The sequence below is a fragment of the Rhineura floridana genome, chromosome 11 (genome assembly GCF_030035675.1).
Source record: "Rhineura floridana isolate rRhiFlo1 chromosome 11, rRhiFlo1.hap2, whole genome shotgun sequence".
Classification (NCBI taxonomy): domain Eukaryota; kingdom Metazoa; phylum Chordata; class Lepidosauria; order Squamata; family Rhineuridae; genus Rhineura; species Rhineura floridana.
The window spans coordinates 43,098,342-43,126,073 of record NC_084490.1 but is presented as its reverse complement, the minus strand read 5'-3'; the positions used below and the strand labels follow the sequence as shown (position 1 = coordinate 43,126,073).

The 27,732-nt window shown below is 42.5% G+C and overlaps 1 protein-coding gene across 7 annotated transcripts in view; it reads right to left on the bottom strand.

Moving 5' to 3' along the window:
• Window positions 1–26,373, bottom strand: part of LOC133366814 (syncytin-2-like) — a 37,085-nt gene extending 10,712 nt beyond the window's left edge. For 2 of the 7 annotated variants that reach the window (XM_061590321.1, XM_061590326.1), the window contains exons 1-3: window positions 25,904–26,373; window positions 25,206–25,348; window positions 23,859–23,910 (exon numbers count right to left, since the gene is read on the bottom strand). Coding sequence is in view for 2 of the 7 variants with exons in the window: in XM_061590326.1 (XP_061446310.1) it covers window positions 23,859–23,910; window positions 25,206–25,320 (167 nt within the window). In the remaining 5 variants the exon portion in view is untranslated. The remainder of the gene's footprint in view (window positions 1–23,858; window positions 23,911–25,205; window positions 25,349–25,903) is intronic. The other 5 variants (XM_061590322.1, XM_061590325.1, XM_061590320.1 and 2 more) reach the window with 3 other exon arrangements.
• Window positions 26,374–27,732: the final 1,359 nt, after the last annotated feature.

The following is a 27,732-nucleotide window of genomic DNA, read 5'->3' as shown; positions in this document are numbered from 1 at the left end:
TACTCCTTAGGGCAGGAGGGTAACACTCCCATTCTGCAATCTGCGGCACCGTTGACTCCTGACCCTGCCGCAGATCACAGAGAGCAAGCTCCCAGGCTTCCCCCTATACAGACCAGGCCCTGCAACACCTGTACGCTTGCCCCACCTACCTTTCCTGTTGTCTTGAATGCTGTGTGTACTGCTCACACATACCCGCCATCAACTAAGATGGTGGCAGAGGCTTCCCTAAGAGGCTGATGCCCCTGCCGCCATCTTGGTTGATGGCAGGCATGTGTGCAAGTAGTGCAGCATTCAAGACAATGGGAAAGGTAGGTGGGGTATGCGGGTGAGCGCTGTGGGCCTGGGGCAGGCTGGTGCCCAAGGGCTCAGTCATGCCTGGTGCCAGCACTGGGTGGGACTCATTCTGGGTTGCAACCTGACAGCAGCACTGCCACTATATAAATATAAACCATCCTGTAAACATCCAGACTAGATAACTATAATACACTCTTTGTGGGACTGCCTTTAAAGGTCTGGAAGCTGCATTTGGTATAGAATGCAGCTGCTCAGTTGCTTGTTGGGGCTAGGCAACCAGACATATAACACTGATTCTGTACTAGTTTCATTGATTGCCAGTGCACTTCTGGGCCCAATTTAAGATACTGGTGATTATCTTTAATGCCTTGGGACCTTCAGATTGCCTGGACCTGTAAGAACCTATGCACCCCTAAGAACAGCCACAGAGGCCCTGTTCATCGCCAGTTGGTAAGGTCCATTAGGATGGCAAGCACAAAAGATGGAGCTTTTTCTGTGGTGGCCCCCTCTCTATGGAATGCCCTTCCTCATGAGGTATGCCTAACTCCTTCCCTGACATTTTTTAAAACAGGCCTGAAAGACCTAGATGTTTCAGTCTGCTTTTAATTGATGCATTAGATTTTGCAGTTATAATTTTAACTGTTTTGGTGTGGAAATCTTCTACAGGCTGTTGTTTTAGCTAATTGTATTTTATATAAGCACTACTGTTTTATGACTTGTAAACCACCTTGAGAACGTTTTTAACCATTAAAGGCAGTATATAAACATATGTTAAAGAAATAATGGCTTAAAAATTAAGAAGTGGGTCTCCAAATCTATGTTTGGGCTAAAGATCGCTCCCAGCTGGGTCTGAATAGGTTGAAGACTGCTGGAGTAGATCACTGCATTCCAAACATCTCTCTGCATCCATGAATACTTTTCTTTTGCAAAGTTGGAAGCAAAACATCAATGGCACTGCATTTATTACTACTACTACTACTACTGAAGAAATTAAGCACTGAGGGGTAAAAGATTCCCCTTCTCTGCCACCCCCTCGCCATTTCTGCCCTGTAAATGCTAACACAAGGCTGCTTGCATGCACCTCTCTTTTTCTCTTTTGTTTTCCCTATATCCACAGCAACCCAGTGTTTGAAGTTCATTTCCTTTGAACAACAGAAATCCTGTTCTATCAACAACATAAGCGGATCAATCGGCTCCTAAAGCCCTGGCCGGTGAGAAGAAAGGCTGCCGGGCCCTTTGCATGTGGAATCAATCAATATTTTAAGCAGAAAAATATTGATAATGCAATCCACAAGCATTTGCAGACATATTTATGTGCCTTATTATATTCGCCACAAGGAACTTGATCTTTTTCTAATACCCTCCCCAAACCTACAGTTGTTTATCCTTCAGTGCATAATCTGAATTTCTTTAGAAAACATTCCCCCCTCACTCTCACACACACACACACAATCCCACGTGCACATCCATTTTTACATCTTTCTCTAATTCAGTTCTGTTCGCTGTCTTCCCTCCTCTTCTAACGGATCACATTTCGTGGACATTGTTGCATTTGGTTGCGCCGGTTCCTTGTAAAAAATCAAAGCCGTGTTACGTCGGCTGCCCCTTGGCCTGTCATTCTTCAGAATGAGACATCCCGTTGAAAGGACACTTTGTATGAAAAGAAAGGAAGATAGGAAACCTTTAACCAAAAAAGATTAACAAGTGAAATGGGAGGTGGCGGGGCAACATTAGGAGAAATTATAGGGTTGCGAATCAAGGGCTGTAATGGAAACCAGAGCAGGATCCTTTGACATTAATGGAAATCAGACTTTGTGTAGAGTTTGGAGGGGGGGGGAAGGGTGGAAACATGTTCTAGCCCATTTACCTTGTACAAAGTTAAGGGGATCAGGATGCCAATAGCTGGCAAGTTTTTTTGTTCTTTGCATTTTTACTAGTTTGTAATACAATCCATACCAGACTGAAAGCGTGTAGTACTTCTAAACATGGCTGCAACATAGCATCACTTACTCCCTGCATCTTAAAAATATTGTTTTTAGAAGTCATCCAACATGGGCAGTGTTAAGTTGTACATAACTTAAAAGAGTAGTAACAGCACACTGCCAGCCACCACTTACCCATGCCCTGACATCAAATCTGCTTTATATAGCAGCTACGTAGCTGTCACTTTACTCTCATGCATCAGCTGTTACAAAGATGCCACAGTCTCTTCCTTGTAGCGCCCTGTTATCAACTTCTAGCAAAACTGGAAAAGTCTCTTCCGGGGTCAGTTTGTGAAGCGATTCCAAGAGCACTTATATGTAGAAACCACACTCAGCTGAATCTATGTGACTTTTCTTGGACAGATCCACGAGGGAGAATCTGATCAGATGAGGTCACGTATTCATGTGCCCACCCTAGCTCATATATAAAGTGACAGTGGAGGTGAGGTGAAATGCATCACCATTACCCAAAAAGGACACAGATTTGCCTACAATTTGCATATGCTCATTTATACATACAGATGCAACTTTTAAAATAATTACTAAAATTTTAATATAGAAATACAATGCATCTCCCCGTGGTGGGGACCAGGGGGCCTGCATGCTTGCTCAGTCTGCTGTCCAAGTGCTCACTGCTGATAGGCAAATTCATGGCCCCAGCAAGTCTCCCTTCTTCAGATTCTTTATCTTTAAAGCAGACTTGGATCAGACAGCCCTTCAAATAGAGCAGTACTGGGGGACCTCCAGCCTGCACGCAGGCCAAATTGTCCTGGAAGAATGTTTCCCCAAAACCACACCGATGTCACTCCGATGGGTGGGTGACATCAACTGATGGGCAGGGTGGAGATGGAGTTCAATTCTGTGTTCCCACAGGGAAGTGGCAGCCAAAGCATTAGGATTTAACTTCCTACTCATCAGCTGATGAGAGGAGGGTTAAATCCTGCTCAGACTCCTGCAGACAGAAGAACTGAAGTCTCTGTTCATCAGGTTGGACTTCCTAGCCATATTTCAATAAGGCATGCACAGGAAAACTTCCTAGGGGATTGTGCTCCATATTAATTAGCCAAGGGGGTGGTGGTCTTGGTGGTGCAAAGCAGCGTGAAGTGCCAGCTGCCTTGAGCAATCTGTTGGGAGGTTCTCCTGCACAATCCCCATTGGAAGGAGGAAACAGAAAGCAAATCATCCATTTGATAGTTCAGGCCCATCAAACTCAGGTGGGATCTCTTCTGCACAGGAATGGACAGCATGAGTACTAGAAAGGTGTAGCAGCTAACACATAAAGATAATTTAATGTGGATTTCCGGAAATGAACAGGAACTTTATCTAAATGCATTGAAGTTCAAATATGTATTCCAAAGGGTGTAAATCATCTTGAAATTGGGACTGCTGAACAATGACATTTTTAGCAGATTAAGTGTGCTGCTTTTAACTCATTAACCAGCAAATTAATCAACCTACTAAATTGCTGTAGATAATTAATGCATCTCTCTCTCTCTCTCCACATAATCCACCGTATATCCTTTCTTGCTTGTAGCCAATCAGTTAATATGTTAACTTTGTTCTAATAGCAAATGCAGCCCAAGGCTCTGGTCCTGTGCACAATTACAAGCTGTACTGAACTCAGTGGGCCTTACTTCCGAGTAAACACGCACAGGTTCACACAACTGCAGTGCAATCCTAGGCATGACTAGTTGGAAAAAAAGTCCCACTGTGTTCCAAAGGGCTTACTCGAAAGTATTTTGGAATGCAACACCAAAAAGGCTATTTTTGAACTGGAAAAGGTTCCAAAAAGGGCAACTAAATGATGAAGGGATGGGAAAGGGTACAATATTTGGGACTCTTTGGTTTAGAATAAAGGCAAGTAAGGAGGGACATGATGGAGGTTTATAAAATTATGCATGGTGTGGAGAAACTGGATAGGGGAAAATTTCCCCCTCCCTCTCTCAGAAACCTAGAAGCCTGGGTCATTCAATGAAGGTGAACAGTGGGAGTTTCAGGACAGATGGGGATAGGGTTGCCAGGTTCAGGGCCTGATCCTGTATCTTTAGGAGAAGAGAAAGTTGGCCAAGTGCTGGTATTCTTGCAACTCTGTAATAGGAAAAACCACAAGGTGGAATTCTCCCTCCCCCCCGCACAACTTTTAAAGATACAGAAGACCTTTTGGTTGCCAGGCCTAGCCTCCAGGAGGTCTTCTGTATCTTTAAAGGTTGTGCAGGGGGAAGGGAGAATTCTACCTTGTGGTTTTTCCCATTACAGTGTTGCAAGAACACCTGCACTTGGCTGACTTTCTCTTCTCCTAAAGATACAGGATCAGTCCCAGGCCCTGAACCTGGCAACCCTAGATGGGATGGACAAGTCTGCCAACTTCAGTTCTTCTCAGATTCTCATCTTCCAGCTTTAAATTCAGTTCTCCATTTCTGCTGCAATTTGTGATTTAAAAAAAAACCCTCAGGAAAATTCATCAACATTTGGGAGCAAATTTCTTCCAATAAAAACACTTTTGTCTGAAGTTTTGACAAAAATACACTTTTTTCTTTTCTTTTTTGCAAACAGTTTTCCCCAGTGCAATTGTTTTTGTATGTTATGGAACCTGCTCCCAAAAGATGTAGTTATGGCCACCAACTTGGATGGCTTTGAAAGGGGATTAGACAAATTCATGGATAAGGCTATAATGACTAACAGAGAAGACGGCTATGTAGTACTTCCAGAGGTTTTTTTTGGGGGGGGGGATCTATGCTACCAACATTAAGAAACAAAAAAACCATGTTGGTGGACAGCATAACATCAACAATAAAATAATGTTCAGATTAGACAGAGGCAGTTGTCTCTGAACATCAGTTGCTGTGTATCATAAGTGGAGAAAATGCAATAGCAGTCAGCTTCTACTTGTGAGCTTCCCATAGGCATCTGGCTGGCCACTATGAGAACAGGATGCTGAACTAGATGGGCATTTGGCCTACTCCAGCAGGGCTCGTGTTCATATGGACTTAAGTCTTAAACTTAATGGATTACACAGCAGACCAAATAATTGATCAATGTTTCACCTTTAATTAAAATCCAGATAAATGCCAAATACGCAGTATAGCTATGGGGAAATGGTTTTGACTAGGGGCTGCCTGTAAACTTGCATGTTTACAGAGAATCCAGGGGTTTCATTCGGTCCACTCATGCCCTCAATGCAGGACTTTGAGGCAGAAGTCGGGGGGCCCACGCAGCAGGATGAGCAGGAGGGACCCCAAATGCAACAGGGCTGGCTTATCACATTTTGAAGCGAGTGAAATGATATGCATTGTAATCTAAAGAGCCCACCACCACCGCCAAAGACTATTTGGAATAGGGGAAGCAATGCACTCGGACACCTCCCCCCAATGCAGAGTCTAAAATTACTTAACTGCATCACTGGCTGGGCCTCTCAATGTGGGACAGTATCCAAGCATATATCCCCCTGCCCACCGCCACGTTGTATAGGGTAGAAGTCACAGCCCATTACCACAGTTTGCTTTTGCGAGTTCTAAAACTTCCTTCCCAGGGAACTTGAGCTGGCCCACTTTTTTCTTTTCTTTTCTTTTTTCACAAACTTTAGCCAGAAGATTAGCCAAGCAAGCCCCCCTCCTCTTGGAGAAAGCCTTTGGTTTGCTGGAGTGAAGTTAGGTCATTTGTATTCTTTAAAAGGTTTTATGGACCGACTGATCTTAACTGTTAGTTGTTTCTTGTTTAAATGGATTTGATTGTCTTAGTAGTTTTAACTGTTTTTTAATTGCTTTTCTTTTAATATGATGCAAGCCAAGGCAGCAGCCTTCTTGGGGGATGAGTGGCAAGCAGAGCAATCCAAAGCCCCAGCTGGGAGCAGTGAAGCAGAACTAGGAATGAGGGAGCCATTCGCTTTTGTTTCACATTTTTTGAATCCATTCACGAATTATAATACAATTATCCTTGGAAAGTTGCCCTTCTCTGAATATTTGTGATGCAGTTCTCCAACCAAGCAATGTGTTCAAAACTGCATAGATTATGGGAAAGTGTGTGTAAAAATACACACTTGTAACAGGTATGGGGAGCTTCTGACCTTCCAGATGTTGCTGCACAACAACTCTCATCATCCCAGGCCATTAGCCATGCTTGCTGGGGCTGATGGGAGTTGTAGTTCAGCAACATCTGGAGGCCAAAGGTTCCCCACCCAACATACAAAAATGCATTAGTGGAAACTGTTTGCAAAACTGTGTATATTAGCCAAATTTGGATATAAAAATTTTATATTAGGGGAGATTTACACTATAATGTTGATGAATTTTCATAAGGATTTTTTAAAAAAAATTTAAAAATGCTGTGGGAATGGGGAGAACTGAATTTAAGACTGGAAAAATGAGAAACTGAGAGAAACTGAAACTGACAGGTGCATCCATCCCTAGGTGGAACAAACTGGCAGATTGACAATTGCATCTGAAGCTCTGCCACTTGCACCAGCCAAGGCAGAAGGTGGGGGTAGTTATTTTTAATGTTTTCCTGCACCAGCCCCAGGCTAGCACAACAGAGGGGCCTGAACAGGATTGGCTTTGGATCCCAGTAGATCCACTGCTGGTTCTTCCTGATAATGGCCTGTTTCAGATGCTTACACGGATTACTACCATTGGGAACAATGCCAGCAGTACCTTTCCAATTGCCCACGCTTTTAGTGGTGGAGCCCTGCAGAGGGATACCTCCGCCTGTTTCTAACCCTCTCCAGCAGCCCAGATTGGGGTTTCGGATGTCACTTGCACTAAATCAAATCCCCAGTTCAGGGTGTTGTTGTTGTTATTACTGTTTTAATCACAGATGAGAACCCAATATCAGTATTGAGGTTTTTAAGGGAAAAACCAGGAAAATAGGAATTGAAAACCCTCTAAAATAGGGATGGAAAGATCTTTAAATTTCAGTTCTCCCAGTTTCTCATTTTTCAAATCTTAAATTCAGTTCTCCACATTTCTACACCAATTTGCATTTTTTTTAAAAAAATAAGAAAAATCTTCACAAAAATTCTCCAGCATTTTTGTGTGAATTTCTCCTGAGAAACACATTTTTGTAGGCAGTTTTGACTAATGTACACATTTTTGCAAGCCATTTCTTGTCATATGATGTGTTTTTGTATTTTATTTTTACTCATATATTCATCTGATGTACACTTTCCCCCTAACACAGCCTTTCCCAACTAGTGGGCCACCAGATGTTGTTGGACCACAATTCCCATCTTTCCTGACCATTGGCAATGCTGGCTGAGGCTGATGGGAGTTGTGGTCCAACAACATCCGGAGACACACTGGTTGGGAAAGGCTGCCCTAACATATGCATTTTTGTAAACATTGGTTGGCAAACTGCATTGCAAAGTTCAAATAAGTGTGAATTTCAAAGGATGGCTGCATTTTGGCTCTCAAATTGTTTCAGAAATTGCGAATTTGATAGACGTGGCTTGAACTGTGAGCTGAATCAAATTTCTTGTCCATCCCTACTGTAAAACAGTCTTAAAAGGGAGCTTTCCATTCAGAGAGACAGACTGCAAAGCTGTCGCAGTCGGGCAAGGCAGGGTGGGTCGGCACTGCTTACCTGGCTTCCGAACACCAGGGTTGCTGCTGGTTACCACACGGAAGAGAGGGAAAGGTGAGGCAGAAAGAGGTTAGTGTCTCATGAGCGCAGCAGCAGAGCCAATCCAATGTTCCTACCACTGTGCCTATGCCAACCTCCCCTGCTCCTCCTCTTGGCAACTGGCAGCAACTGTGGCCCAGGGAATGCAGATAAGCAGCATAGCCCTACTCATCCTGACCCACCAGCTGCCCCTGCTGCAGAGGGACCATCTGAAACTTCACCGCCCTGATTGTCTGGGAAAGCCCTACTGATTGGGGTAAGGTACTGAAACTTTCTCTTTAAAACCATCTTTTTCCGTTGTAATGTGTTCTTTGCCGAATTGTACATTTATGCTGATTTTTGTGTTGGATTATATTTTGCCTGAGTTCTTCTAAGTAATTGTCTCTTGTGTTCTCTTAAAATGTAATGTCAGTACAGTATTTGTTGGACCCACAAATAGAGATATACTCTCTTCATGAGAAGCTTCACATTGCCTAATTACCTAAACAATTTAAGGTTAATCTAAATCCCTGTTCTTCAGCCTTGAGTCCTCAGCTGTTGTTTGATTACAACTCCCATCATCCCTGGCCATTGGTTAAGCTGGCTGGGGTTGATGGGAGTTGTAGTCTGTGATGTTCCTGTATTAATGTATATATGGTAAGTGCTGTTTGTATAATAATAATAATAATAAAATTTAATTTATGTGTCGCCTATCTGGCCGATGGCCACTTTAGGCGACGTACATGTAAACAGTTAAAACACAATGTGATAAAATACATTAATACAATATATAAACAATACAGCAGCAACAACAATATTAGTGCAGGGTAAGAGGCATTTCAGTTATAAAAGTTAACCCTCCCCGGAAATCCCAAAGGCCTGTTGAAAGAGCCAGGTCTTTAAGGCTTTACGAAATACATTTAGGGAAGAGGCGTGCCGTAGATCTTGTGGGAGGGAGTTCCAAAGGGTGGGGGCCGCCACTGAGAATGCCCTCTCTCTAGTTCCCACCAATCTAGCTGTTTTTGTCGGCGGGATTGAGAGAAGGCCCTGTGTGGCTGATCTTGTCGGGCGGCATAATTGGTGGCGTTGAAGGCGCTCCTTTAGATAAACTGGGCCGAGACCGTATAGGGATTTAAAGGTTAATACCAACACCTTGAATTGGGCCTGGAAGACAACTGGAAGCCAGTGTAGATCGAACAACACTGGTGTGATGGGATCCCGGCGGCGACTATTCGTAAGTAGTCGAGCCGCCGCGTTTTGTATAAGTTGTAGTTTCCGGACCGTATTCAAGGGTAATCCCACGTAGAGCGCATTACAGTAATCCAATCGAGAGGTGACCAGGGCATGTACTACCAGTGGGAGCTGATGAACAGGAAGGTAGGGTTGCAGACTTCGTATGAGGTGTAGTTGATACCAGGCTGCCCGGCTCACTGCCGAAATCTGAGCCTCCATGGACAGCCTGGAATCAAGCACAACCCCAAGGCTGTGGACCTGGTCCTTCAGGGGTAGACTCACCCCATTGAACTTCAGGTCAACATCTCCCAACCTTCTCTTGTCCCCCACAAGTAGCACCTCGGTCTTATTGGGGTTCAACTTCAGCTTGTTCCTTCCCATCCATCCACTCACGGATTCCAGGCACTTGGACAAGGTCTCCACAGCCAACTTTGGTGAAGATTTAAACGAGAGATAGAGCTGAGTGTCATCCGCATATTGGTGACACTGCAGCCCAAATCTCCTAATGATTGTCCCCAGCAGCTTCATATAAATGTTAAATAGCATGGGAGAGAGGATAGAGCCTTGTGGCACACCACAATTGAGAGGCCAAGGGTCTGAAACCTCCTCCCCCAATGCTACCTGTTGGTACCTATCGGAGAGAAAGGAACGGAACCACTGTAATACAGTGCCTCCAATTCCCAATCCCTCCAGGCACTGTAAAAGGATACTGTGGTCGACAGTATCAAAAGCCGCTGAGAGATCGAGGAGGACAAGAAAGGTGAATTCTCCCCTATCTAGTGCCCTCCTTATATCATCTACCAGAGCGACCAAGGCTGTTTCAGTTCCGTGACCAGTCCTGAAACCCGATTGGTATGGATCCAAGTAATCCGTTTCATCCAAGTGTGTCGACAACTGGTTGGTATAGAAGATACATGGTAAGTGGAATGAAAGAGGAGGGGGGAGTAAATGAGCAGTAGAATGCTGGATGATTGGCTGAGTGGATGGCTGAGAGTATAAATGGAAGGATGACAGTTGAATCTGGGTGGACGTTAGTGGGTTGTTTTGGTGGAGTTGGGAGGTGGGTGTGAGTTGGTGTATGTCAGGAGTGTGGAGAAAGAGGGAGGTGGAGTTCGGATTAGTAATAAGTCAAATATCACAGTAATAGATGAAACCATAAGCTTGTAGATCATTATCAAAGTTATCTTGTTATTAATGTTATTTAATAAATACTATTTTGGTTTACCGAAGGCCTGATCCTTGGCTGGGGTTTCACAGACCAGAAGGGAGGGTAAGGTAATAACCAAGGCTGAAGGGAAACAGTAACAAATGGTGGCAGCAGTGAAGAGGAGAAGATAACACTATAAGTATGCAGAGCAACCCCGAGTTATGAGTTATCTGAATTGATACAAGGGGGTTGGGAGCAGCATAGGCACGCAGTCACGAATGTAACCGGATAGAGAGACTCAGGCAAGGTCTCTGGGAACATTGGTTGTAGAACGTGACTGGTGGTGCTGCCTAGCAGAGGGATCTATTGAGATCTGTGCTAGAGCGGAGAGAGAAACCATAAAAAAGGACAGTCCGGACTGGTGGAGTCCCTGGTGGTGCCTAGTGAAAGGCAGTAGCCACAAGCAGGTAGGAACCTGACAGGGAGAGCCAGGGAAGGGCGTCACATAGTCCGACAACATCTCGGGACCCAAAGTTGAAGAACAGTGACTTAAATTCTGGGGCTATGAAGATTTCTCTGTAAGAAGTGAAGAGTGACTTTCGAACAACCATTTCTGACTGGACAATTTTGTCTCATTACATTTTTAACATCTCTCTGAATCCATGAGGGCTAATACCTTTGTTTTAAAATATGAGGTTGCCAGGTCCTGTTCTCCTTTTCTCAGCTGTGTCTTTGTGCTTCCACATGGAAAAAGAAATATGTTCAAACAGAAAAGAAACAGGCATTGCTTCCCACAATACCTTTTCCTCCAAGGAGCTTAAGTTAGTGTACAGGGTCCTCACTATCCCTGTTTTATCTTCACAACAACCCTGTAAGGTAGGTTAGGCTGAGAGATTGTAACATTGGGCTCACTAAGTGAGCTTTATGGTTAAGTGAGAGTTTGAACCCAGACCTCCCTCATCCCAGCTAGATATCGCAGTTGAAATGTGATGTCATTGTTCAGAATTCCATTCATCGACCAGATGAACAGGTAATCCCATTTTAAACAGAAAATAACCTTGCCTGTTCAAGCCAAGTGAGTGGCTGCACTATAAGCTATCAAAAAGTCAGGCCCAGCATCAGTGCATGATATTCTTGGGCAGCTGCCATTGACCCAGCAGGGCCCACCACTGACACCTGCCCTGTGGCACCCTTTTAAAAAGCACTGGACAGCTAGTAGAGCCAGTGTGATGTAATGGGTAAGATGTTGGATTATGACCTGGGAGACCAGGGTTCAAATCCCCACTCAGCCATGAAGTTCACTAGGTGACCTTGGGCCAGTTATTGTCTCTCAGCTTAATCTACCTCACAGGGTGGTTGTGAGGGTAAATTAGTAGGGGGAAAACATGTATGCAAGGGATGGAAAGATCTGTCAATTTTCAGTTTCTCATTTTTCCAATCTTAAATTCAGTTCTCCACATTTCTGTAGCAACTGGCTTTTTTAAAAAAAATCCTAATGAAAATTTTACTGCATTTTAGTGTAAATTTCTCCTAAGAAACACATTTTTGTAGGCAGTTTTGGCTGATGTACACCTTTTTGCAAGCAATTTCTCATCGTATAATGCATTTTGTATGTTATTTTCACTCGTAGATTCAATTTAATCCACACATTCCCCTAACATATGCATTTTGAAAACATTGTTTGGTTGGCGAACTGCACTGCAAAATTCAAATAAGTGCAAATTTTGAAGGATGACTGTGTTTTGGTTCTCGTATTGGTTTGGAAAGTGTGGATTTGGTAGATTTGGCTTGAAATGCTAACTGCATTGAATTTCTCACCCATCTCTAATGTACACCCCCTTGAGCTCCTTCAAGGAAAGGTGGGATATAAATAAATAAATAGTAGGCACTATATAAATTTTCCACAATGCCCTGGAATGGCACCACGTTGAAGGCATTGTGGGAAGTTAAAATGGTTCCAAGCCACCCAACACTCCCACTGTCCACCACCAAGGCCCATTGGGTAGGGAAAAGGCCATCAGAAGGCAGATTGCCAAGGGTCTTCTCGAACCTGGAGCCAGCCCTGCAAATATAGTCACAGGCTCTCATTTTCTCCCCATCTACTAGAGTGGAGAACATCTAGTGCTAATTTGTGCCACCATTGCGGTCTAGGATTGGGCCAAACCCATCTTAAAGAAAATAATTTTGATATGTTTTTAAGTGATTATTGAGAGGAGCTCAGTTTTGATTGTCGAAATGCCAGGAAGTTGATCCTTTTCTGTAAAGTTCATCCTCACTAACCTGGGGCTGTTGCTGAGGAATTATCATTATTGTTAATCATTAATCATTAATGACCTAGAATTAGGAGTGAGCAGTGAGGTGGCCAAGTTTGCTGACGACACTAAATTGTTCAGGGTTGTTAAAACAAAAAGGGATTGCGAAGAGCTCCAAAAAGACCTCTCCAAACTGAGTGAATGGGCGGAAAAATGGCAAATGCAATTCAATATAAACAAGTGTAAAATTATGCATATTGGAGCAAAAAATCTGAATTTCACATATACGCTCATGGGGTCTGGACTGGCGGTGACCGACCAGGAGAGAGACCTCAGGGTTGTAGTGGACAGCACGATGAAAATGTCGACCCAGTGTGCGGCAGCTGTGAAAAAGGCAAATTCCATGCTAGCGATAATTAGGAAAGGTATTGAAAATAAAACAGCCGATATCATAATGCCGTTGTATAAATCTATGGTGCGGCCGCATTTGGAATACTGTGTACAGTTCTGGTCGCCTCATCTCAAAAAGGATATTATAGAGTTGGAAAAGGTTCAGAAGAGGGCAACCAGAATGATCAAGGGGATGGAGCGACTCCCTTACGAGGAAAGGTTGCAGCATTTGGGGCTTTTTAGTTTAGAGAAAAGGCGGGTCAGAGGAGACATGATAGAAGTGTATAAAATTATGCATGGCATTGAGAAAGTGGATAGAGAAAAGTTCTTCTCCCTCTCTCATAATACTAGAACTCGTGGACATTCAAAGAAGCTGAATGTTGGAAGATTCAGGACAGACAAAAGGAAGTACTTCTTTACTCAGCGCATAGTTAAACTATGGAATTTGCTCCCACAAGATGCAGTAATGGCCACCAGCTTGGACGGCTTTAAAAGAAGATTAGACAAATTCATGGAGGACAGGGCTATCAATGGCTACTAGCCGTGATGACTGTGCTCTGCCACCCTAGTCACCCTAGAGGCAGCATGCTTCTGAAAACCAGTTGCGGGAAGCCTCAGGAGGGGAGAGTGTTCTTGCACTTGGGTCCTGCTTGCGGGCTTCCCCCAGGCACCTGGTTGGCCACTGTGAGAACAGGATGCTGGACTAGATGGGCCACTGGCCTGATCCAGCAGGCTCTTCTTATGTTCTTATGTTCTTATTGTTCCCTTTAGACAATGAGAGATATTTCAATCGGATCCTAATCTCAAGGAGGATGCTTTTTGTGCATTCCTGTCAAAGTGTGTTTCTGTGCTTTTTAATAGGGAATTGGTTGGCAAATGATCACAATGTGGAACCGTGCTTCTCGAAACCCAGCCAGACAACTCTTCCGTTTGGGCTTGTCTTTACATCGGCTAGAAATAAATGAGTGGTTTTCAAAAGTTCAGTGGCTTGGGAAGCGGTTCCAGATGAGAGGCTGCCAATATGGCAGAAGTTCACAAATATCTGTGCGTGTGCTTGGCTTCCCAATTTTTATGCTCTTAAGTGCTGACAACAGATTTGTCGTTTCTGTTTTTTATTTGAACTGGTTTCACCTAAAACATCTTTACCTCCACCACCCTCCCCATGGGTTTGGACCTAGGAGACCTGGATTCAAGTTATAGCTCTGACACAGATTAATGGTGTGGTCATGGCCAAATCATTATCTCCATTGCCTCAGTACTACATCTGTAAAATAGGAAAACAACACCAACTTCACAGGTATCAACCTAACTCCTACATTGAGCTGCCTTCATTTCCTCTTTCAAAACCCTACAGAGCTAGATGGGTCTGGTTGCTAGAGTGTTAGAAGAATGTGGAAGTTTTGGATTGATGGTCTACGTTTCATGTGAACTCTCTCCCCCTTAACCAAGCAAACACAAGAATGAGTTTAACAGGGTGAATGTAGCCTTCTTTGGGCAGTGTGCTTCTCCAGAGAGACTTCTGTGTTACCTCAGTCCCATATCTCTAAAATGGGTATAACAGTGGGAAAAACTAAGATAAATCACCCTTTATCAATGGATGGGAAGATCCTCCGTGGCGCAGAGTAGTAAGCAGCGGTAATGCAGCCAAAGCTCTGCTCACGGCCAGAGTTTGATTCCAGTGGAAGGAGGAAGTCGAAACTCCGGTAAAAGGGGTCGAGGTCCACTCAGCCTTCCATCCATCTGTGGTCAGGGATGGAACTGGCAATCCCACCCCATATATACGGTCTGCCTAGTAAACATCACAAGACATCACCCTAAGAGTTTGAAACGACTCGCACTACAAGTGCGGGGACACCTTTACCTTTATCAATGGATGGAATATTGCCATGGGGCTAGATGGCACTTAGAGAACATGGAAGTTCCTGCTAGATATGAGCCCTAGGTATTAGATGAACTAAAGCTGTGGTTTCCAAGCTGTATTTTGAGGATCAGAAGGATTTTTCAATGAAAAAGATCAGGAATGGCAGGCAAGCTGCCTGAAACAGTTTGTCCTCTCTAAATGCTATTCCCCCTGTAATGCACATCTGGAGGGAATAGGGTGCTAGGTCTCCAGTTTTCACTTGGGGACCCTGGTTTTTGGGGGTCCTCTCCAGGTATCTGGATAAGTCACCTTAATCTCTGGATTCTTGGCTTTCATTTTAAAAAAAGTTTCTAGGTGGTCTGGTTCAAAAGATATAAACCAAAATGTCAGCCACCCCTTGCAACTTCTGTTCGTACCAACTGCTTTAATCCCTGCCCTTTCAGGTTTTTAGCCAATAAGTGAAGTCAGGGTTGTGATTGACAAAATTTGTTGACTCCCCCTGGCAATACGTAAGCCCCATTTCAAGTTCTGAGAAGAATTTCCTTTTCCTGCTTGTCTCACGTCAGGAATTCAGTAAATATATAGCTTTCAGCATAAAGAGTACTTTCTCGGTACTGGATTAGAACTTGCTTCTGAGTAAACATGCATAGGATTGCACTACAACAGAAGATTACAGCAGGATCTTGGTGGGCATACACAGTAAACAATTTTAGTGATAATTATAATAAAACTGTGCATGCAGGTTTTTTAAAATTAATAAATCCTATTGAACTCAAAAAGTATGCAAATGATCAAACCCACCCTCCCTTCTCCTCCCTGCTATCCCCTCCCTCCCTTCTCCTCCCTGCTATCCCCTCCCTCTTGCCCCTTCCCCCTTCCTTTGCCCCTCCTTCTCCTTCTCCCTCCTCCTCCTCCCCTTCCTCCTCCCCATGGTCAGTTTTACCTATCTTAAGCATGATTGCATGGGAGTAAATACCACAGAACTCTGTAAGCATGCAAATGATCAAAACTGCCCTACCCTCCTTTTTCCTTTGCCCCCCTCCAATCCACTCCTTCCCCTTCTGCTTCCCCCTCCCCCCCTCTTCTCCCATGGTCAGTTTTACCTATCCTAACCATGACTGCACAGGAGTAAATCGCATTGAACTCAATAAGCAATCAAATGATCAGACCTGCCTTTCCCCTCCTTCCCCTCTCCTTTCCCTTCCTCCTCCCTACTTCCTCCCTTCTCCTCTTCCTTCTTTCTCCTCCCCTGCTCACTCCAGCCCTCCCTCCCTCCTTCCCCCTGTCAGTTTTACCTATCCTAAGCATGATTGCACGGGAGTAAATCCCATTGAACTCAATAAACACGCAAATGATCAAATCTGTCCTCCCCTCCCCATCCTTCCTGCTCCCCTTCCCCTCCTCCCCTCCCTCCTCCTCCTCCTCCTCCACTTCCCATCCCCTGTGGTCAGTTTCACCTATCCTAAGCATGATTGCAGGGGAGTAAATCCCACTGAACTCAATAAGCATGCAAATGATCAATCCATTCTCAGCAAACTTGTATAGGATCCCATTTCTTACCTCCCGGATTAGAAAGCAGAGAAATTCACTAATAGGCAAAAAACCTTGTGGTTTAAGAACGTACCTATAGCCCACAGATATTTCTATTAAACATTAAAAAGCAGGGAAATTGGGCAGCTATAGTGAATGCACCAGGGGAGCAGAAGACCTGACCTCCTCTCTGAGATTTTGTACTGCCCTACAAATTGGTCAAAATGCAAACACAATATGGGTTGGTCTTTCACAGTCCAATCCACTTCCTGTGTAGCTTGGAAAAATTTGGTAACATAGTAGCAAGTGGATTGGACTGTGAAAGACCAAACCAAATTGTGTTCCCATGATTCTGTGATGTGATTCATGTGTGATTCATGTGCTTCAAATGTATGTTGAATGATATATGGTGTGGATCTGCCCTAGTATGCTGTGCATCATTAGTGAACTGAAAAAAACAATTTAAAAAAATACTTTTTTAAACAGGGCTGTAGGTCAGTGGTAGGGCACATGCTTTGCATGCAAAAGTCCAAACTTTATTCTTTGGAAGAGACTATTGCCTGGAATCCTGAAGAGCCAATGCTAGTCCATTAGGGTTGCCAGGTTCCTGGCCTGAGACTGATCCTGTATCTTTAGGAGAAGAGAACATCAGCCAAGTGCAGGTGTTTTTGCAACACTGTAATGAGAAAAACCACAAGGTGGAATTCTCCCTCCCCCCTGCAAAACCTTTAAAGATACAGAAGACCTCTTGGAGGCCAGGCCTGGCAACCAAGAGGTCTTCTGTATCTTTAAAACTGACTTTCTCTTCTCCTAAAGATACAGGATCAGTCTCAGGCCATGAACCTGGCAACCCTATTTAAGTCCATGTCATCAGTAGTGAGCTAGATGGTATCACATTACCTGACTTGGTTTAAGGCAGATTCCTGTGTGCCTAAAAGAGGAAAGAGACCCAAGGGCCACAGTGACTCCAAATTGTGTTTATGTATTTTATTTACAACACTTATATACATCTTTATTGTACAAAACCTCAAAGAGGTTTATAGAAGGAATTAAAACAATAAAATTATTGGCAAAACCAGTTAAAGACAGGTATTTAAAAAAATTCAAAATAATAAAACCAACAAGTGAAAAAGAGATAAAAAACATAATAGCTTCTACACGCCTGGGTAGGTTTGCCTAAATAAAAATGTTTTTAGCAGGTGCCAAAATGAGTACAATGAAGGACCTGCCTAATGTAAATAGGCAGGGAGTTCCAAAGCACAGGCACTGCCACACTTAAGGATCGATTTCTTACAAGAGAACAACAAGTACTATGCTGAACCTGTAACATGGAAAGCACACCTTGAATTTGGCCTGGTAGCAAATCGGCAACCAGTGCAGGGGCTCATCCAAACGGAGCGGGATAAACCACGTTTTCCATATCCGGTTCGTCATCTGACAGTCCTCACTTTGCCTGTTTGTTCGCTCTTTCCCAATAAAAAAAATGCTTTTTTGTGCCCACACACGCAGCGAGAGGACCCGTACTTCTTCTCGCTTTTTCCCAGCTCCGCCCATAACACTCCCCCCTATCAGCCAATTGGTCCGCAAAAATATGATGTATGCTCCTCTCCCCCTTTGCAACAAAGCACAACAAGGCGCATGTGCTTGCACGTACGAGTGCAAAAGTTTGAATTTCCTGATGGTTTGATAGTAGTGGCTGTAATGGAGTTCCTTGTCGCTCACCACTCTGGAGCAGCGCCGGCCGGAGTGTGTGTCTCCAGGTGCCCCTGACCATCCAGGGGGATTGTGGGCACTGCAAGAGATCAGCGCTTGTAATCGCCGGGCAAATCCCCCCGTAACCCTTGGGCTCATTCACTGCAGAGTTCAGCCCCGGACCGTTATGCGGCTCGGCGGTAGGAATGCTGTCCCTGAGGGAAGCAAACAGCACCCCCATGGGTGGCCGCTCTTGGCTCGGGCAGGCAATGTGGGCAAACAGCCCTGCGTGCTGCTGTCTCAATCTGCACTGAAGCGACCAGCACAGGCTTTGCGGTGTTCCTTCTGATAAAAGAAACATGCAGACCACTTATATGCCTATAATTCCTGTATTTTTGTTTGTTTGTATTTGCGATATTTTGCAAAACCGACTGTATGCTTTTCTTTTTTTTTTTTCAATAATTTTTATTCAGATTTTCATAAAACATACAAGACGAAATCATAAAACATTCAAAGACAAAAAACAAAATCAAAAATAGTTAAACAAAAAAAAAAAAAGAAAAAAAAAATAAAAAATAAAGAGTAAAATATTGACTTCCCATTTGTCAAAGATCAAATCAGTTATAAGTCTATAATATATAACAATCCTGTCTCTTAAGTCATATTATAAAATCACTTTCCTCCAGTAGTTATCTTACTTAATCATCAAATCTCATAAACATTACTTTATTCTTTCCACAAAAAGTCAAAGAGAGGTTTCAATTCTTTAAGAAATATATCTATCAATTTTTTTTCCAGATAAGCATATCGATTAATCCATCTCATTACTAATTATGATAATCTTATTGTCATAACCATAGTCAAAATAAACATTTCAATTAATCCATCACATCAGAATCTGTTAGATTCAGTAATTTCAGTAGCCATTGTTCTATTATCCCTATTAGTTCCATTTTCCATCTTCCATCTTCAGTAGTCTTGTTAAGTCCAGTAATTTCAGTATCCAATCTTCCATTATCAGTATTCCATAATAATCTTGCTGTCAAAGCCATAGTCATATAGTAAGAGTCTGATGGGAATTACCTCTATCCCAAATATTTTCTTGCCATCCATTCTGAATAGGTTGCTGAAATACTGCTGTAAAATCATATCTCTGTTCTTTTTTTCAAAATACACTGGGTCATCTCTTGAAAGTTTTTCCATTGTCACATGGCTGCAGTTAATTCCATAGATTTTCTCTATATTGGGCTCCACCACATCATTCCAGTCCAGAAGATTATCCATGCCATTGATAACTTTATCTCTAGAATCTTCATTAATTTCTTCAGAGATAACATTGAGTTCCAAACAATAGATTTTATTTCTAAAGTCCATAGACTCCAAATCTTGTTCCTGTTCCACGTTTGTTCCAATCTCCGGGATCTCCTCTCTCACAGGGACCCCTGTTCCAGTCTCCAGGGTCTCCTCTCTCACAGGGACCCCTGTTCCAGTCTCCAGGGTCTCCTCTCTCACAAGGACCCCTATGTCTTTAATCTCCTGTGTCTCCAAACAATAGATTTTGTTTCTAAAGTCCATAGACTCCAAATCTTTTTCCTGTTCCACGTTTGTTCCAATCTGCGGGGTCTCCTCTCTCACAGGGACCCCTTCCAGGGTCACCTCTCTCACAGGGACCCCTATATCTTTAATCTCCTGCTTCATTTTACTCAATTCAATTTTCAGCTCCTTACAACCCTGTCGCAGGTTTTGTTTCGTTATCTCAATCTCATCCATTATTTTCTGAAACATAGTTATTTCCAGATTCTCAGCCACTTTCTTAATTGCCATTTTAAAAGAAAAATACAGGAAAACCACTTCTTATTTCAGCAACAATTGGGTTAATACTCCAAACTTGGTGACATCACAGTATAAACAGAGCAGACAGCCTTATCTCTCCATGCTTAAGTAAACAAAATGCAGTTCCCAGGATCGAAACAATTAATGGCGGTCGTCAGGAAACAGATTCGTCAAAATAAAATAGACCAAAAAGAGAGTAGTCTCAGACAATATAATATTCTTCAAAATAAAAATCTGGAATAGAAATCCCTCTTCTGTGTATATCTTTAGAATGCAAATCCAGGACAGCTTTTTGCAACAAAAACAGAGATAAGCTATTAATTAGTGAGTAGCAGAGAGAAGTTATGGCTCCCCAGTGAGATGTCAAAAACCGATCAATCTGGCAAATCTCTTTTAAACAGCAACAATTTAAGTCAAGTAAAAGAAAAATATAGAAAGAAGGGTGCTTGCCTGTTAGTGCGTTCTCTCTTAGAAGATAAGATGAACGTTCGCTTTATCAGATAGAGCTTGTTGTTGAAAATCCGTCCCACCTTCGTCGGCTGGACCTCGTCCCATAAATTAATGAGATCTGGTCGTCCCAACAAAAATAGGCTTTGAGGTTAATCTCTTCGTTTCTCCCTACCCGGGAGAAGTTTAATCAGTCAAAAAAAAAAAAAAATCTGACTGATATATCTGAATAAGCTTCTTTTGAGGCAGGAGCCCGTCTCAAAAGCAGGCACAGGCTAAGTCACCCTTCCCGGAAGTCCGACTGTATGCTTTTCTACCTTAAACGTTTCTGGAGATACACATGATTGCAATTCCACTTATTTCTCCTGAACAGCAAGTAACAATGTGTCATGTCTAGGAAGGTAGACCACCAGTCTCTATGGTTGCGGGTGGCTGAGACGCTCTAGGAAACCACTTACATGCCTATAATTCCTGTGGGATTTTTGCTTGTATTTGCGATATTTCGCAAAAGCAACTGTATGCTTTTCAGCTCAGCTGGACTGTGGAGAACCTGCAGGCTGTGGTTGAAATTGACAAGACTCAAACAGAGTAGCCTTGCAGGCAGGAAAGCGAAATTGACAAAGGGTGCCTGAGTGTCTGTAATCTAAGAGGAAAGCCTCTATTTCTCTTCTCCCCCCCTCTCCCTCCACTCTGGATGCCTGGAAGCAAAGACCAATATGTTCAAGAAGGGCATTTGATGCGGGGGGTGAGGGGTAGGAGGTGGAGGTTAGGCAAAGATAAATATTTTCTCCCTTGAAAAAGTTTACAAACAACCACAATTGCAGATCTCACCCTGAGCAGCTGCCCAGTTTGCAGGCTAGCTAAAAAGTAACAGCTGTTGCTGCTTCTGCGCAAATGCGCTTTTTTGCATCTGTGCAGTAGAAGTTGCAGGCCCCCCCCCCCAACACCACACCATTGCTCTGATAGGTTCCTTTTTCCCAGGCTTTCCCCGGACATTCGCGCACATGCACAACAGTGGAAATACGTGATTGGCTGAGAATGAGGGAAGGGATATGGGCAACCGCCCAAGAACCGCCCATCAAACGCCCACAGCTGTAAAGTCCGCGGTATTGCATCCGAGCACCTGAAGGTACAGCGGATGATTCCCAGTTTAAAAAAGCAAATCGCATGATTTGCGGTATTGCAGGAGCGGATTTAACAGCACGAAAATGCGCAAAAGCGTATGGCGTCATATGGATGACCGAAAAATAATGAAAACACAAAGCAATCATGTCACACATTTTACAGTCGTCTGGATGAGCCCCAGATTTCAGAGCAGAGGTATTATGTGCTGATAGGGTCTCAATCTTGTCAGCAATCGTGCCACAGCATTCTGCACTAACTGCAGCCCCTGGGTCAGGTTGTGCTGCATGGGGATTTCTGTGACCTTGGCTGACTGGCTGCCAGGATCTTTTTAGTTTTGGTTAGGAACCCTGACTGGTTGTGGGATGCTGAGTTTTCTGTCTTATAGGAATGGGGTTGTGGTTGGTATGGTATTGCATTTAGGAGTCATCACTGTCTTTCCTTTTTCTTTTTCTGTTTGCATTTCATTTACCACCTCTGACCTTACTCCCTTACATCCATAGAAGCAACAACAGTGGTACCATGTGGTCAGCTCAACCGCCTTAAACCCACTGATGATGCACCTTGTTATTTGCATAATGGTTTGTTTCTTGTCCAATAGTGTTAAAAGAATTCACATACTGGGAAGTGTGGCTGCAATTGCTGCTTTTCCCAATCTATTGCCTGGTAAACCAAACCATGTGTGTTTTCTATCTGTCAGTTATTACTCACTGGAATTGGGTTGGCTGTCAAAGTGAGTTTATAGCAGCCCAGAGTAGGCAGGAAAGAGTAGGGAATCTTATTAGCTCTTATTCATTTCTCAAACCTGTCTCTGCAATGAAGGGTCAAGTCTTTAAAGAAATTTGGAGTAGCTACGTTAAAAGGCAGACAAGGCATTCAAGGGAGGGGGTTGCCAACCCTGCTTTGACATTGATATGGTTGCAGAGGATCCCTAGTCAAGCCTTACCAACAGCACAATCTTAACAATCAGAAGCAAGTCTTGTTGAGTTTTATGGGGTTAGTCCCTTAGCAAGTGTGTTTAGATTTGCAGCCTTCAGGGGCATCCGTCTTACTCCTGAATGCTCCCATGTAACATCTCCACTACACTAGGCTTTCGTCCTACAATGGCCTTCTGGTGACGTGACTGGACTGGACTGAATTAGGTAGACTGAATTAGGTAGACTGGCCTGGCCAGAATTAGGTAGACTAGATTAAATGTTCCTTACCCAGGCTCTCTAAGCAGGTGAGAAGGAATGACCCTGTCACTTCAGCTGGACCTGGTAACACCAACCAACCAACCATACATCCAACACAGACACAGACTTTTAAGATTTCTATCTTAATTTCCAATCAGAGAAATTTTTGTTTGAGTGTTATGCTCCAATAAACTGTGGTTGATGCTTAATGTATCATGCTTAATGACATCACTAGGGCCTGCCCCCATGACATCACTAAAGCTCATCCTTTTGACATCACTAGGGCCTCCCTGCCCTGAATTCTCAGGGTTTGGGATGCTTCTGACCTGGCACCCCTAGCAGGGAAATGTTTAAGCATGTTCTAGTGCACTCTCTCAGTTCACATGGGGTGACACTAAATTCCAACATGCCTTGTTATGTATGCAACCTTAAGACCCTCAAATCAAAACATACGCTACAAAAAATATCACACAGTTTGAAAAAATAATACTAGATAGTGGTCGCTCTGGTAAAGGAATAGTTTCTAACCTATATAAAATATTACTAGAAATTGATATGGGAAAACTGACAGGTCTGAAAAACCAATGGGAAAAAGATCTGGGATATCAACTAGAAATATCTGAATGGTCTTCAATCTTTCATTCTAAACACAACAAAACAATTTCTGCAGCACATAAAGAAACTATGCTGAAAACAATTCACAGATGGTATTATACACCAGTACAACTCTCTCATGTATCTTCATCAACATCCCCCTTATGTTGGAGAGGATGCAATCAGAAAGGAACATACTTCCATCTATGGTGGAGCTGCCCACAGATCAAAAAATTTTGGACTTCAGTACATACCGAACTTAACAACATTACGAAAGAAAAGATACACTTAACACCGGAACTATTTTTATTATCTTTATTCAAAGATGAAAACAAAACATTAAAATCAAAACATCTGCTGTGTAAACTACTCATAGCAGCAAGACTAACAATATTACAACACTGGAAAAATCAAGATGGACTAAACTTGCAGATCTGGTTCAACAAAATCTGGACGATAGCTATACTGCACAAAATCACACTGCATCTTTGATTTCTAAGAGGTGCTGCAAAACCGGAATTGTTCACGTCAGTATGGTGGAATTATATGGAATACACCTCACAACGAGATCTACATAACCAGCTTTCTTCATCTGCAAAAACTATCTGGTTTTCATAAACAAATAATAATACCCTTACAATTTTAAACCATCTCATGTTAATATTGTATTTAATTTTTATTCACTACAATAATCACCTGTATATCAATACTTACCAACATACTTTCCATAAATAGCACATAAACCGAATCAAAACAGGAATTGGCTCTAAAGTGGGGGGAGGGGGGAGGGAATTAAAGTTAAGTTGATGTATTTTTGTATCATTACATTATCCATGTTAAATTACTATGAAATCAATAAAAACAATTAAAAAAATGTTGTAAATAAAATACATAAATATAGATATATATATATATAAAAAAAAATGTATGCAACCTTAAAGTAACCCAAAGGAGCTTAACTGCCACAGGAAGCTTCAAACAGAAAACAGGAAGTAAAACTGCAAACTTGGGTAGGATTTAAAGGAACAGTACATCACAGCCTAGTTAGGTCTCACACAAACTGAGGCTGTGATTTAAAACAAGTGGCTCTCCAACATTTCCCCTTTCTCAAAGACCACTTGAAAATTTCTGAGAATCTTGACAGATGTCTTAATAAACTTTTTCCTCTGCTGCAGATCAAAACACATATGTCATATATTGATAATTTTTTTCTAGTGCTAGCATCATCATCAAAACGAGAGCCTTGTTATGAAAACCATGGGCCCTAAATGAGGGTCTTGTCAGCCTATTCAGTAATCTGGTCCTGATCAAATTGACCTTGATTCCTATCATCAGAAAAAATAAATTAAATACAGGGCCAATTGCAGATGTTCTTGTCTGTTTCACAGCCTGTTTTGCAGACTCTCCACAGACCACACTGAAAGGAGCTCGTGGACCACGAATTGTGTAGATCTGTCCTTAATTTCACAAGTAGCCACCTATTTCTTTTATATAGCAACCAAGAGTTGAACTTCCTGCCCTGTGCTCCTCCCCCCCCACCCTTTCATAGGTGATGTTCATATTATGTGCTGCACCAGAATTCTATGAGTAATTATAATCTTTGGTCATGGTCTTATTTATGCATTGTTATTAATAACTTTCCACTAATGGGGAGGCATCTTTGGCAGTTAAGTAATTACTGCTTGCTTTTTAGTAAAATCAATGGAAAGTTTGGTTATGAGCAAATGAGCATAGAGTATTTAACTTGATCTACTGCTAGAGGGTGGGGCACAGTACTCACTCACAGTGCCATGCCTTTGAGATGATTAGATAACAAAATTCCAAGGAAGCCTGAGGCAGGGATGTGTGTGTGTGAGGGAGTGCAAGTTTGCAGCTAACTCCTTTCAGAAGGATGTGTCTTACTAGTTATTCTCATAGTTGAATGCCTGCATATGTGTAGCTTAGAAAGGGAAAATCTAGATTAAATGGGGGGAAATACGGGCTGGCATTTTGATGCCATTGTGTGGCCGCTGCAAAAAACTTGCACACATGAGGAGCACCAATCCCTCAATAAGCACCCACCTGGAATTACCTCCTTTCTTTTGAAGAAGCATAGTTCCAGCATGTGTAACTTCAACATTCCTCTCCTCTTCTCCACTCTTCCACTTCCCTCTTTCTGATTCCTCATCAAGCCCATGCCTCTCCCTCAGCATTTTGCTTTATCTCTGCATGGTGAGAAGAGACATGTCACCTCCAGCCTGACCTGATTTATTGCTGCTGAGGCCTCCTGCAAAGACTTACATAGACACTGCAGCATTGATGCTTCTATCTCACACATATGTTTTGAAATGTACAAATAAATTGATGATCATGTGTATTGATATTATTATTACTTCTAATTGTCTCCGATATATTTTTTAAATTGTTATACATGTTTATTTGATATGTTATGATGAGCCACCTTGGAAACAATTTTGTGAGAAAGTGGCATACAAATAATTTGATTATGATGTGTAGTGAGTTACTTTTCGGGTGGTTGAGCCTATTGCTGTATTGCTTGTGTGTTTCAGCTCATAGTCAACTCCAGCTTAATGGCACACTTAGGCTGTGTGTGTGTCTAAAGTTCTTTAGTTTGCACAACAAACTTTTTGGCCTATATATATATATATTTAAAAAATCTTAAAATATTGGCGCAATAACATATAAATGAAAAAATAGCTCATTTATTTTAAAAATTAATATGCTGCTGAAATGGCATGCTGAGATGCATTGTCACTCACCTTCCCTGTGGCTGTCATGCCTATGGAATGTTTGCAGAAGTATTATCCTCTGAAAAAGTGCTGTATCCCCAGAAGTGTGGGAAGTCAGTTGCAGTTCCATATGTGGCCCACTCAGATAGTGCTAAAAACAGCCAGTCTGGAAGCACCCTTGATGTTCAACTTGTAGGAGGAATTTCATTGCTGGTTATGTTTTCTGAGCCCCTCAAGCAATAGATTCCTGTGGATTTGTCCGCTGATTAGTTTGTGGTCAACCTCAGGTTCTTTACCTGGCACAAAAACCCAGCTGTTGAAATGAGCTCCAGATGGACCCAGCAGCTCTTGCATTGGTTTGCTTTGTCTTTTAAACATGGCAGTACCCATTAAAAGGAGAGTTTGCCCATCGTAAAAGTGAGCCTTTGTCAATACTCTTTTCAGCTTTTGCCTCCAATGTTATTCATATCCAGAGCTGACTCTGGGAAATGAATAGACATGATGAACTTAAGCCGACTGATTTAAATGGAGCTACTCTCAGTATTGCCTAATTGGACACAGCCTGCTGTTTTGTTTGTAATTGGTCTGAACTCTTGCAAAACAAAAGGCACTCATTCAACAGAGGAGCTGAGGTCTTGCAAGAAGCTCCAGTCTAATCCAACTGCTGAGCAGGGTTCAGCAGGGTTTTTTTGTTTTTGCTACTTGAATTAGCCAATAATACATCTTGGGAAACTATAGGAAAGTTCAGTCATATCACCTGTAGAGTAACTTTCTTTAAAGTAGGGGCAAGGAACTTTTTTCAGCTCAAGAGCTGCAATCCCTTCTGGGCAAACTTCTGGGGGCCACATGCCAATGGCGGCCAGCGCCAGAGGCAAAAGAAGGAATAGCAACAAATGTAAATTTTACCTTTGTTTTATTTATTTATTTATTTATCATTTGATTTATATCCCGCCCTTCCTCCCGGCAGGAGCCCAGGATGGCACAGCAGCTTGTTTCTATACACATACACATCCCTCTCTCTTCCACCTAGGCAAGCAAAAGGCATGATCAGAGTTCAAGGACACATGAAAATACCATGTGACAGGACAGTTCTGCACATTTCTTCATTAGTTTGCAATTCTTTTTAAAAAAGTCTTTAGGAAAATTACTCCGCATTTTGTGCGAATTTCCCCTAATACACACGTTTTTGCAGAACAATTTTCCTGTAATATAGCGCATTTTTGTATGCTATTTTCATAAATAGATGCATTTTTATGCACACTTTACCCTTATTTATTTATTTATTTATTTGCTATTTGATTTATATCCCACCCTTCCTCCCATAGGAGCCCAGGGCAGCATATGAATTTTTAGTATATGTATTTTTGTATATATTACATGGCTGGAGACCTGCATTTCAAAATTCAGAGAAGTGCAAATTTTGAAGGATGGTTGCATTTCAGTTCACACATTGTTCCGGAAAGTCTGGATTTATTTATTTATTTATTTATTATACTTGTATACCGCCCCATAGCCAAAGCTCTCTGGGCAGTTTACAGTAACTAAAAACAAATACAATTTAAAATACATATTTTTAAAAAACAATTTAAAACACAATTTAAAAATTTAAAACAATATAAAACACATGCTAAAATGCCTGGGAGAAGAGGAAAGTCTTGACCTGGCGCCGAAAAGATAACAGTGTTGGCGCCAGGTGCACCTCATCAGAAAGATCATTCCATAATTTGGGGGCCACCACTGAGAAGGCCCTCTCCCTTGCTGTCATTTTCCAAGCTTCCCTTGGAGTAGGCACCCGGAGGAGGGCCGTTGATCTTGAACGTAGTGTACGGGTGGGTTCGTATCGGGAGAGGCGTTCCATC